Source organism: Ctenocephalides felis, unplaced genomic scaffold (assembly GCF_003426905.1).
Source record: "Ctenocephalides felis isolate EL2017-DRISC unplaced genomic scaffold, ASM342690v1 CF-g0.4_SCAFFOLD_01886, whole genome shotgun sequence".
Classification (NCBI taxonomy): domain Eukaryota; kingdom Metazoa; phylum Arthropoda; class Insecta; order Siphonaptera; family Pulicidae; genus Ctenocephalides; species Ctenocephalides felis.
The window spans coordinates 57,390,979-57,405,293 of NW_020538040.1; the positions used below are offsets into that span (position 1 = coordinate 57,390,979).

The 14,315-nt window shown below is 28.1% G+C and overlaps 1 protein-coding gene and 1 long non-coding RNA gene across 2 annotated transcripts in view; one reads left to right on the forward strand and one right to left on the reverse strand.

The window, feature by feature from the left end:
* Positions 1 to 8,427, reverse strand: part of LOC113376496 — a 61,281-nt gene extending 52,854 nt beyond the window's left edge. The window contains exons 1-2 of the long non-coding RNA XR_003367032.1: positions 8,355 to 8,427; positions 8,107 to 8,230 (exon numbers count right to left, since the gene is read on the reverse strand). This is a non-coding gene — a long non-coding RNA (uncharacterized LOC113376496). The remainder of the gene's footprint in view (positions 1 to 8,106; positions 8,231 to 8,354) is intronic.
* A 2,683-nt stretch (positions 8,428 to 11,110) lies between these two features.
* On the forward strand, positions 11,111 to 13,129 carry LOC113375132. The gene is made up of 4 exons (XM_026615080.1): positions 11,111 to 11,209; positions 11,868 to 12,092; positions 12,362 to 12,568; positions 12,896 to 13,129. The coding sequence occupies exons 1-4, from the start codon at positions 11,111 to 11,113 to the stop codon at positions 13,127 to 13,129; spliced, it is 765 nt and encodes a 254-aa protein (XP_026470865.1).
* The last annotated feature ends 1,186 nt before the right edge of the window (positions 13,130 to 14,315 follow it).

The following is a 14,315-nucleotide window of genomic DNA, read 5'->3' on the forward strand; positions in this document are numbered from 1 at the left end:
AAATAGCATGGAAAAATTTTCAAAACATTTTAAAAATGTTTTTTAGATGTAATTTAGCGAACAAATGAATGAATAAAACTCATTCTTTTGTCGCTAAGTTATACCTAAAACATTTTTTTTAATTTTCAAAATTTTTTCATGCTCTTTCCATACGAAGTTTGATTGAATTGCGCTCTATCTAAACGTTAATATTAAGAGCTAAAACTTTCAGAGAATTGTTTATCAATTTGAAACCATTTGAAACCCTGGGAGCAAGGAAATTCGAAAATGACCATTTTAGGGACCACCCTAATATATATCCTATTTTATCCATTTTTTACAACTCATTTCTTCATTTTTTCCTTATTTCTAATTCTATATAACAATTCGAAATTTATATTAGTTTCAACCCAACCATTTAAATTCTATGATCGCTAGCGTGTGAGTCGGGCATACTACTGACTGAACTATGCCCGCCACGTTATGGATTTACTTTAAAAATTCTGGTTTCATGAATTCATACCAAAAACTGCTTACGATTAATATTTTTTTCATATCAAGTGACTGTTTACTGTTTTGTTGTTTAATTGTTAAAGACAAAAAGGTATTCATTTCTATCCCCGCTTACATTTTCACCAAAACATAAATTCCAACCTATGTGTGAAGTAATATATACTATATTGTAATAATATTTTACAGATTTACTAAAAGATGATCAACATTAATTAATATTTTATGATTTGTTCCATTGAATTGTCAAAATATGCCATAGAATTATTTTAAAAACGAGAACAACTGTATATCAATAAGTTAAAATTGATTAATCAAATTGTCAAAGGGGTACCAGAAAAAATATTATTTCAAAATTAAAAGCTAACACATATGAAATGCAATGTATATTAATTTAAATATGATTTTTTTTATTCTTTCATATATGGACATCATTCAATCTCACTTTTCATATAATTTTCTGTTTAAGGGGGTATTCTAGTGTAGAAATTCAAAAAAATCGATTTTTTTATTTCATATTTTCAAAGTTTAACTATCTAAGAATATAAGTACGAGAAGGTTTTTGAAAATTTGAAAAGCGTTTTTCTCAGAACTTACTTTTTCAGTATTCTTGTCACGATTTCTAGAGTTCTACTCGACCAATTTATTTGAAATTTTCAGATAGTCTTGTTTATAGGTCTATCTATAGTATGAACTAGAATCATCCCGAAATTCCTATTTTTACTATTTTTAAAAAATTCGAGAAACTCAAAAAAACTTTTTTTTTCAAACAGTCGCCAATTTGTGAATAAAAATTTTTTCTACTTATCGCTAGTTCAGCCGATTGCGACATCATTGTAGATAAATGATCTTTTTAGTTTTTGCATTTTTGATGGCTAGGAGGGCTGAAATCATGTCAAGGCTGAGGTGCCAATTTTTTGAGATCACCCACTTCATCAGTTGCTAGTTTTTACAATTTTTAACTTTTTCATTTTTTAATTTTTGTTTTGTATCTTAATGATATTAATAAACAAATGGTAGAAAAATAGATAGTGAAAACATTCATTGCTTTCTTTTACGACACTTTAAAAATGACCTAAAACTCTTCGCTCTACACTAGAATACCCCCTTAAGATTACTAAATAACTGCGTGCTTTGTATAATTTGTATTCCAAGATTTTGGTGCACACTCACCTTTTTTAGCAATTAGAAACTTACGATTTTGAATTATCTTTCAGTTTCGAGAAAGAAGTAACAAACAAAGGTGTACCCGGATATCGTTTCACGCCATCTCCTGATGTGTTTGCCAGCGTTGAGAAGAATCCCGACAACGTATGCTTCTGTCCGGCTGGTCCACCGTGCGCTCCACATGGACTTTTCAACGTATCCTTGTGTCAATATGGTAAACACTTTTCAAATTTATAATTAAAGAATTGCATTAGTCGAATGCTTGGAACTAATCAGCTTTTTATCAAGTTCATCTAGATCAATAATAATATGTTAATTGAATGAATTTGAGCTGGTAAATGATAAATAAAATTTAACCCTATATGGACCTGCTCAACTTTCAGGTCACATTCCGAATTTTTTGTTATTTTACCAAAAATTATTAATTTTTTTATGAAATGACGCATAAATTCAAATTCTATAACGTTGTCAAGATAACCAATATCAATATTTGTGACCTTTGGTAGATTATTTTTAATGTAAAAAATAAGCTTTAGAACATTGTTTTGGCAAAAAAACAAAAAAATCAAAATTAATCAAAATTTTTAATTTAATTTTGGATTTTGATCCACATTGTAGAAAAGATCCGAATATTGCAATGTTACACGTCCATCGACTTTTTTATTTTTCATTTCGCATTACTATTAAGAGTGAAAACATTTTTATCAGTTATAAAAATTACATATGTATCGACTTCTCTTTTCTTTTTTTTCGCACAGTGCAATATCTCGTGGGAGCTTCTTTTTTGGTGTGGGTGGAACAAAGAAGTATTATAGCTTACAATTCTATGTAAATGATAAATATCAATAACACGATTCTTTTTCTAAGCTTTCACTCTCGAGTGTCGAATTAATTCGAGCGTGCAAGTTATGGGGTTAAAATTTCATGTATAAAATTTATCCATTTTTTGCACATTTTCTACGCATATTTATATCTTATTTGATATAAATACACTTTACAAATAATATTAGCAGCATTTATAAGAATCTCACTTACATCCATTTGATTTATGAGTGACAAGGAAATAACACCGCTAACAACTACGTTCGTTTCCTATCCAGCAATTCTCAAATAGATATGTAGTATGTATATGTAGTATATATACTTTTTCACAAATATTTTTAGTATGCAAAATCAAGTATTCGGTTCTGTATATTCATTAATTGCTAAAATGTGTATTAAATGTTCATATCACGACAAAGTAGTATCACTCAGATTGTCTGTAACATTAAGTATCACATACATTATACAAGCCAGTGCTGAATAATCCGAACACATCATGAGATCATATATTCGTACAATTATGCAAGTGCAAACTGTTTTTGCTCCACAGATTCGCCGATCTTGCTGAGTTTCCCACATTTCTATATGGCAAATGACTCACTGAGGCTTGCCGTCGAAGGCATCTCGCCACCGGAGAAAGATAAACATCAACTTTACATCGACGTCCAGCCGGTTAGTACACTCGCACGATAATACATTACACTTTCAAATCGTTCACTGTTTTCAACACTAAGACTGCCAGGTTTATAATTAATTATTAATCCTACTAAGGAGAACCCGCGCGTTGCTCGTCTCGGATTTTGATGAAACTTGGCACAATGGTAAATTTGATGCCCAAACTGACCGTGGTAAAATATTAGAGACCTATGAAAAGCGGTTTATTTATAAAAATTAATTAAAGTTTGCATTTTAGCAGCGCGCAGCATGCATAGCTTGCAAAGCTTTTCCTTATCAATAGCTGATTGGCCGAGTGGCTATCATCGTGGAATTCTAATTTTTGTTCCAGGGTTCATTAATTAAATTAAATCAATGCATCCATGTCTTGTGACTGTTTTAGTTCAGCCGAAAACCTAAGAAAATTTTTTGATCTCCTGCCAATATTAACCCTTTCGCTGCGGGTGTGGTTTCCGCAGTAGTACCGCTCAGTTGCACTACTGAACGAACAGGCACAACGATATATTTTAAAATATTTCTATGGTTATCTATAAAAATGTATTCAGAAATTAAAAATTACGCTTCTAGTGAATTAGAAATTACAATTAAAGACTAAAATTCTCAATACCTTAATCATAGTGATAAATCTGAACTAAAGGCAAACATAACATGTCGTCTAGGGTCGACATTCGTACACTCAGCACGTCATGTGGATGTCCTAATGGGTTAAACCTAATTAATAATTATAAAGAGATAGAGAGAAAATTTTTTTTTTCGTAGGTTTCGTATACTACGCGCGATAGATCGTATTGTAAAGAAATTTTAATATTTTTTTTAATTCAGCGCAAACATATTAAACATTACCTGACTAATAAACAACATGTGATATTTTATTTTATTAACTGAATATTGAATGTGTATCAATCACTATTTGATATCGAAATAATAAGTTCAAAGTAACTCATCTTTCCATATCAGCAATAAGAGAATCCCAAATACTCGATGTCATTAGTTCCATAACCTGATAAAATTCAAAATTTGTAATTATGGTATTTTGCAGTTCAGCTTTTGTTATTATATTTATTAATATTTCAATTTATTCAGGAAATGGGAAATGCTCTCCAAGCACGCGCTCGCATTCAAATCAATTTAGCAGTTTCACAAGTGGTGGATATCAAACAAGTAGCTAACTTCCCCGATATTGTTTTTCCAATTTTGTGGTTCGAAGAGGTAAGATATAGATTATATTTAATTTGGAATATTTTTATTTGTGATAATATTTACTTATTATTTTTTATATATTTATTTTACTTTATAAAATTACTATACATATGTATATAGTAAAGCACTGCTTCCATCGAGAGTTCTATAAAAATAAAGACAAGTATGAACGAACAAATGAAACAGATCATATGAATTACTACCACTACAATAATATTTGCATATACATTGTCAGCATTAGAGAAAATATAAAATTCAAGAATTGATTTGTTTTATGAGATAATGATATCGATACCGTTTCATTTAAACTTCTATCAAAATTTTCATAATTCTCAATAAATTATTATATATTAAATATAATGTTCATATTTCTATTTGCTCCTTATTGAAATCGCTATGAAATATTTTTATAGTTTTCATCATAATCAAATATGTATATACTTATAATTGTGTTAATTGTATACCTCCCAATGAAAAAAAATATTGAGGAAAGAAAATTGAGTAAAATTTATTTAAAATTTTAGTGCAAAATAATTGGAAATTAATAATTACAGCTATTAGAAGAAATCTTTATGATAAAAATAAAATCTAAATTACCTGGTCTAAAACGAGATATTTATACATTTTTTATCTTTTCTTTAAATTAAAATTATTTTTAAAGTAGTTCAATTGTAAGTCATGAAGTCTTGCGTATGTTCTTAAGTACCCTAGGATATTAGTCGAATTGTATTCAGAAATGATATATTCAAATTCAGGTGGAAATATTGATACTTAGGACTCTAATAAACGAATGAAAAAAATAATAATTGAGATATTTCTGCCAAAAATATGTATCTATAACACCGTTTGCTATTGCAGGGAATCGACCATTTGCCCGATGAGATCACCGACTTATTAAATTTGGCAACCAAATATCCGCCAGTTGCTAAAAAAGTTCTTTCTTACGGCATGCTCGGTTTGGGAGTGTTGGTCGTTCTCTTGGCAATCACATGTCTAATTCGATCATCACACCGGCAAAGTACTTTGCATTTAGAAGGATCGAGTTATTTGGCGGCCATGCACAACAATGCGGCCAATCCGGAGAAATCGAAAACTGGTGAAGTTACAAACCCCGGATTCGAAATGGGCAATAAGTGATTATAAAAGATTCATTCGTTTAGTACTATAATAATATTTCCTTTTAATAATTTTGATATAAAATACTATGATGTTTTTTTAATTAAAAGCTATGTACTATATGTAACTATAATAAATTTACGAAAATTATTAATAGAATTACTGAAAGTGGTATTAAATTAATACCTTATGTTTAAAAGTTTTATCAGGTATTACAATATTACCTTAATTAATACGAAAGTATTATTAGGATAAAACTGAATAAAGTTAATATTCAATTAAAAATAATTTTAAATTTATATATTCTTAGACGATTAAAAAGAAAAATTATATAGCTCTGAACAAGGTGTTTCCTGGAATATATAAAATTTGAATTGAATATTAACATTTCAATGATATGATGAATTTAATTTTATGCATTATAATAAAAATATATTATACTACATAAGTTTAAATTCAAAAAACTAGTAAATATGTGATGGCAAATATTTTCAAAAAGACATATAGGTAAGATGTGATGATAACGTAAAGGATTCAAACATTTGATTTGATTTATAACGAATATTGCTCGTTGCATAGATAAAAAAATATAATTATAGATAATATTTCCTTTTTTCAAAATTGTTCCATTATTATGGTAAATAATATTTGTCATAATATATTTCTTGAGTATGATAATAATAAATTTAAATAATGTTATTTAAATATGTACTTAAATTTATGTATACACGCATTTGTATGATATTGTTTATATTTAATTTTAGTGGCGTTATTTTTAATAAAAGTAATTTTTCAAACTCTTTCAGAGCAACCACCGAATATACAAGCACATATCAAATGTTTATAACTATAAATATAAATATGAATTTAAAAAGTAACAATGTAATAAATAATATATTTCCAACATTTCAATTAAATTTGTGTATCTTGAACCGAACCTTATTTCTATCAGATAAAAAAATATTTTATTTTTTTATATGTGCCTAAATTTCACTTTTGACAGATTGTGCAAGTTAATTTGAATATTAAAACATTCCAATTGAAGTGAAGTGTATTCCAACAATTTATAACGATAAAGTTCGATTTAGAAATTAAAAATAACATTATTGGTATTCTCTTAGTATTATTGAAATAAAAGATAATATGAATAGAAATAAAGCGTCAATCTGTACTTCCACTCGATTAAAAAAATAAAAATGTTTTGTTTAATACGAAATAAAATAAGTGAAAGCTCTCTTCAGAATTAAAATACTCTGCCCTTAAAAATCTACTACATATATTGTGGATAAAGTAGAATTCAAAGTTCACTCAATAATAGTTAAATGGTATATAGATACAAGTTTCATCAATTTCATAATAATAGTTTTTTATATTTTTAAATGTATATATGAAACTAAAGAATAGATATTTTTATATAAGTATATGGTATTTAGGCAGTAAATTTTATACTTAAATAGTACTTATATGTATTTTATGTTACAATGTAATGAATATATTGTTAAATAAAGTTGTAAAAATACCAATGAACGTATTTTAATTGATATGAATTATGAATTGATAAGCATTTCATATAGTCAACATTTTAGGATTCACATTCTATTATATAATTTGTAACATCTGAAAATCAGGTATTTGTACCGCGTTATATAAATAAATACAAAGGACAGTATAAATTATTAATTGTTTATATTGAATTGAGTTCATATAGAAATATGATAAAAAAATTATTTTTATTGAAAGTTCATATAAGGATATGATTAAAAAAATATAAATAATTTTCATTAAAAAATTTGCATAAAACGATTCAATGGCCGATAATAAAACTTATATAAAAATACCGCGTTATAGGAAGTATATTAAATACCTTAAAATTATTACATACACAAATATTTAAAAAATGCCATCATTCAAGAAGGTATAACGGTACTAACCTTTGAATCAACCAAAACCACTTAAAAATCAGATGGATAACAAAAATTATCCAGGATTGTGGTTATAAACGATTAATATTTATAGCCAAAATATCTCATATTCACATAAAACAAATTACTTTCACTTCAAACCATCATCGCCTTCAGAAATAATATTTAGGTTTGAAAACTATAAACTCTTCACATTATACATAATTACTTACCTGATGACCGTTATACCTTTGTTATTTTTCTTATTGTTAGTATACGAATAGTATTGTTTCTTATAGACTAATAAAATTTAAAATTTAAAACTTATAGACTAATTGGTATCGGAAACGTATCGTTATATCTAGAAATATGCGACAATTATAAAATGTAATTGTACATAAACGAGTATGGACTTTTGAATTTAAATTCGTGAAAATATTTTTAAATAGAAATACTCATAATTACTTGTACTTACAATGATACTTAATAATTATTTGCATAAATCTCAATAATAACTAACATCAACACCAAATTTCTATATGTTTTGTATTATTCATTCGAACAGATCAATTGTAAACATTGACTTTGACAATTGCTTTCGAATCACCGATAAACGGCGGAGCGCCGGTAACTATAAAACATTTGGAACAAATAAATGGTTCCTACAACACGCTAAATACTTTTTGTAGTAAAATTCTTAATTAAGATTTAGTTAAAATAACAAAAATGTACTTACTCAGAGAATGGGACATTATCCTTCTAATTCTGTTGCTCCGACATCTTCAGTACACAGTGATCGTCTACATGGCTTCCACTTTTATTTAATCAATATGATCCGTTTCGGTCTTCTTTTAAATCATCTATGAATTTATTAAGTTTATATAGAAAATAATATAAGTTTATATGTAATAATTAGTTATTAAGATTATAATCTAAAATACGTAAGTAATTATTAAGACAAGTTGAACGATAATTACAATTTACCTAAAAATCCGAAGCACACAATTCTCAATTGACCACCAGTTCGCCGACTATCCATCCGATCGGCACAATCGCTCACACACAATGCAGATCAAAGGATATATGAAGCAAATTGCTCGTCAGTTTCGTTCATTTTCGGATCGGTAAGCGAAAGTTTACGAACTTTATTGAATAAATCTTTTTTTTTAATTACAATATTTATTATAACTGTTAAATAGTTAACATCTAGCAATATTGATAAATAATAACATAAATTTAAATAAATAAGAGTTCAAAGGATAGAATTTACATGAAAATAATATCCGTAGTATGATGATTTAATATAAAATAAAAGCAAATAATAATAAAATTAAAATTAATAAATAATATGAATAAAATTTCTGAATAATAAAATAATACTAGAAAAACAATAAAATATAACAAAATAACAATAATAGAATTGGGCCAGCGGTGGCGATATCGGTTAGAGCGTGGGCTAGCACCAATTAGTCACAGGTTTGCTGGGTCGATTCCCGCTAACGCCAAGTCTGACATCAGGCAACTTTGATGTCAAATTTCCACTTGAAGTCATAGATCTCAAATATAGCCTCAAGTGAAAATAGCCTCTCGTGGGTGTAGTTGCACATATAATAAAGATGTTAGCAAATACTTCGAGTATAGATAATTAGTCCTTATACCTAGTAGACACGCCGCTGAGTGTTGCTACTATCTACTGGTTTGCATTGTAAGATAATCATTGTTAGCAATCTCTGCTTAATGTTAATGCTCATGTAAAACAGATTGCAAAATAAATTAAATAAAAAAATAATAGAATTAGTAAGATAACAATAATAGTAATAATAATATTAATGTTAGCGTTTACAAATGGCTATTTATAAGATCATTGAGAATTTTTCGTTTTAGCCTGGTTGGGCGCGCTTCTGAGAATACTGAGAAGATAAAAAACTGATCAAATTTTCATGAAGGCAGGTCTATCGGTTTCGGAGATCTAGCAAAAAAAAGTAAAAAAAATGCCATTTGGCGATCAAAAATGATCATTAGACATATGCACATCAAATTATCAGATATTTTATATTTTAGCCAAACAGCACATTTCAATAAAACGACCGTAGTAAGATTTTATTTATTTTTACTAGATATTTTTAACGGGCTCGCTCTTACAAGTGTTGACTGAGCGGCTAGGGGATGAAAATCAGGTCTCGGGTAATGTTATTTAAATATGTACTTCGATTATGTTCGATTCCACTTCTACCAGCCTGATATCAAGCAGTAGAGACATCGGTTTTATCTTGAAAATAGCCCTTATCCGGCATTTCTGCATCAATAAATATTATTACAAAATTTTTAACAATTGTCCTATTACAGAAATTGTAATAAAACATTTGTCACACAGAGATGAGGATATGGGCGTAGCATTGAGTCAAATCAGCAAAACAGCTTCAGGCCTGTATATTTTTACTTTGTATGATTTTCTATGCAGCTATGTCCGCGAAAGACGATTTTCAATTGAGATTATATTTGAGATCTATAACCTCAAGTGAAAATTTGATATAACTCTACCCGGTACCTGACTGGCATGAGCTAGCCCACGTCCTAACCGTTATGCCACGGCTTGCAATAGATGACACCGACAACCCAATATGATCATATCTTTTACTGACGTGAATTTTGTTATTTCAATTTCTGTAATACTGATGATTTATTTTATTGATGCATCAATGCAGGTAAGGACTATTTTCACTGGAAACATTGTGATTTATATTTAGAAGTAAAAATCGATGCCGCTACTGCTTGACATCAGGCGGTCCAATGCAAGTAACGAACCTCGAATAATAGTTTCATAGGGAGAGCCCTAATATGACTTTATAAAGAGATTTTTGAATTTGATTGTTTTTATATAGGTTACAATGTTTTATTCTCATTTTTGACCAGCAATGAAACAGCACTATGAGCCGTTAGGTTGCATTCTCTTTAGAATGCAACCCAACGTCTGACCTATTTAAATTTGATAAATTTTTATTATTAGAGTTTACGTAAAATACTATAGGTCATATATTTTTACTTTTAAAGCAGCAATGCTTATGACGGGCTATTTTTACTTAGAAATTATATTTTGTCAATAGGTCACAAATAATGTCGATAACATTTAGCATTGTAGTTGGCAATATTGTTGTCCTATAACCATAGACGTTATAATACATATGCGTTAAGTGTAGGTCTAAAACTAAAAAACAGGTCTTCGTTAAAATATAGTAACACTAAAAATAATAGCACAAAAATTATAGATATATTTCAATATGGATCTTTTTCACAATTCTTCTTATACATAAACTCATATCCAACTGTTTTTCTTTCAAAGTATGCTAAAATATGGCTAAAATAATCTGTAGGCTTTGAAACGTAGAAATACTAGATATGTGTACAGTACACTACACATATCCACTAAGTGTACTCTATATACTATGACGCTAATATATATTTTTTGCTATTTTTATTTCTATAACTCGAGTTTTTATTATAATTAATTTAAAAAAAAGATCTATATAGGAATTAAAATTATATTAATTATATATCTCTTCAAAACAATTTGTACTTCACAGTTATTGGTGATAATTATGCTTACATATATTGTCTGGACTATCAAATATGCTAATACCCTGTCACTGTCAAAACAAATGAATCAATATTTAAATCCCAAAAAAATATTTTAAAATTTTTTACTTTACACAAAATTAATAAGTAATATTTAATATAGAAAAATGGGTGCTGGAGAAGGTGGAAACGCAGAAAACGGAAGAAAACTGTTCATTCAACGTTGCGCGCAATGTCACACCGTTGAAAAGGGTGGAAAACATAAGGTTAGGCAAAATAATGTTTATAGATGATTGTAGTAAAATAAAACAATTTGAAATGCTATCAAATTATAAAAATTATTTAATTATTAAACATTCACCAAAAATCTAATACATCTTAAAAATTAGAAATAATGTGCGTGAACTTCTAAATGTGTGTACTTCTAAATTGAAATTTAAACACTTTTAATTAAATTGTTTTATCATATTTATGAAGGCAAATCGTAAATTTATTCAGTTTTTAGAATATAAGAGGTATATATAATATGGTAACAGTATATCCAACAGGACAATAATTAAATAAGGCCGGGGATGCATTAAAATATCGATTCTGATGGTCTGAAATTGGTCATATTTGACAATTTTAGCTACACTTACATTATATTTTTATTTAGAAGACTAGGAATATATTTTAAAAATTCTAGCACTGCGCATAGTATTTGTCAAAGACATGTCGATTATTCTCACAATATTATTTTATAATGTAAACTCTGAATAATTGTTTTATGATGAGCAATCGCTTTTTTATTTCATATTCGAAGACTTGTCAAAATCGATATTTTTATTTTCAACCAACGGCTTCCAATAGATTTGACATGTTTCGTATAGTCAAGTAATATATAATAAATTATTATTAAAAATTTATGCATCCCCTGCCTTACAGGTAGGTCCCAATCTCGGTGGAATAATTGGACGTACTGGTGCTACTGCACCCGGATTTCCTTATTCCGATGAGAGCAAAAGACGATCAGTCGTTTGGAACAAAGCGACTTTATTTGAGTATCTTGAAAACCCAAAGAAATACATTCCCGGGACAAAAATGGTATTTGCCGGACTCAAAAAAGCTAACGACAGGAACGACATCATCGCTTACTTAGCGGAGGCCTCAGTATGATGAAATTATTTCTAGGCATGTTAGCATTGTTTACTTTTTTGATCATTCTCATATATTGAAATTATTCAATTAAGAAGACACAACAAGGGATTGATAATAATCAGTAAATTTATTATCAATAAAATTATTCAAATCTATAATAGAATCTGTAGTTTTTCACATGCTTTCGATAAAATCGAGTGAAAATCTATTGTAAAAATTTAATAAAATAATGTTTTTGAAGTGATTAGTAAAGTATTTTCTTAAATAATATTCCATTACAGGCCGGTCCCAATCTGTTTGGTGTAATGGGAAGACCGATCGGCTCTGTCAAAGATTATGAATATTCTGAATCAATGAAGAAACATCCAGGAATTTGGACAGAATCTATTATTTGCGCATTTTTGAAAAATTCCGATGACACCAATATGCCCAGCATGTCAGATCTAACTAACGACCAGAAAAAAGAAATCATTAAATACTTAGAATGTGTAACCAAAAACTCCAAATAACCGCTGAATAAGATCATAAATATTCATTGTATCACCTTTTACTTTATTCCTAAAGTTTGCTATTAATAAAAGTTATTTGTGAAAGCCGTTTTAGTCTTTAATTTTTTTTCCTATTTTTTATATTACTACTTAAGGTAGAGCTTATTAAAATTGGCAAATCAATTATATCAAATATGATTCTTATAAATAAGACTATTATTAATGAACAAAGATAGTAATAACGCATCTTTATAAACATTTAATTCTATTACTATTTTTTCGATAGATAATTACAAGATCAGTTAACCATCGCAATATCTGTTACAGTTTGGCCCCAATCTATATGGCATAATGAACAGACCAATTGCTTCCCTTAAAGATTACAACTACTCCGATTCGATGAAGAAACATCCTGGTATTTGGACTGAAGAAACAATGTGCGCTTTTCTAAAGCATTCCACTGGCACCAAAATGCCTTCAATCAACTTAACCGATGAAGAGCGAAAACATATTATCGATTATTTGGAATGGGTGGTCAAAAGTACCGAAAAAAAATCATAATTGTTTGCTTTTCGTTATTACTCTTACAGATATATCGAAATATTAATAAAAGTTATTTGTCATGATTTTTTGTATGATTTCAACGCAGGTCTGAGATTGCGCTTTGCAAATCAAGAAAAACATTTATATAATATATTGTATAAATGATTTATTAAAAGTAAATTTATAATAATCGTTTTATTTTTATAATTATCACAGTTCTTTTTCATACTTTAAAAACATGCTTTTTCATATCATGTAAGTAGTGATTTGAAGAACATTTCTAATATCAGACTTGTTTCAAAATTATATTTTAAATTATAAAATATTGCAAGATAATAAAAACGCTAGATAACTAAGATTACTCTACAAATATTCCAGATCTTAAATTGCTTTACAGTACCTCACCTGAATAAATCATTTATTTTGGCACAACATATTTAGTGATGTGAGACTTATTCCTACAAATGATTCTACAATAGTAAAAGAAAATATTTTCCTCTCAGATACTGAAAGCATAAACTATAATTTAGATGCTTTTTCCTGAAAATTTCAGGGAAGTTTTGTTATCACCCATGGCAATCTACCACATTTCTTAAAATAATAATAATCGTAAGCTAATTTTAAAAGAACGAATATTATTGACAGTCCTAACAATATGTTGATCAGATCTAAAGGACGAAACCATTTCTCTGGCTCAGCACGACATACGCAACTTTTTGATAGAGATTTTATCTGAAAAGAAAAATACATGTAAAATAATTTAGCTAAATTTTAAAATAGTTTTAGTATTAGCAGTATGAATATGTATTGAATTATTGGTTGAACTCAATTGTTGATTGACTACTCAAAATTGACACGGGCTAATTATTTTTAAATCATAATTTTATGATGACCTTGAAATTCAAACATTTTCAATCAAAATAATACATTATCGCTTCAAATACAACATGAAATGTCTGAGAGTTACCTTTGCATTAGAATTTAGATCACCTTTGACATATCTGCACGTTATTTGATCTATGTCCTTGATGATGCTTTGGTATTTCAGGAGAAGATCCTATATTAAAAAACAAAAATAATTAAAAAATATCAGACACTGGTCATATTTGACAGCAAGAGTTACAATGACCAAATTTAAATTAATAAATAAAAAGTAAATTATTTAAAAAGAGAATTTTTAAAAAAAAATGATTTAAATAAATAC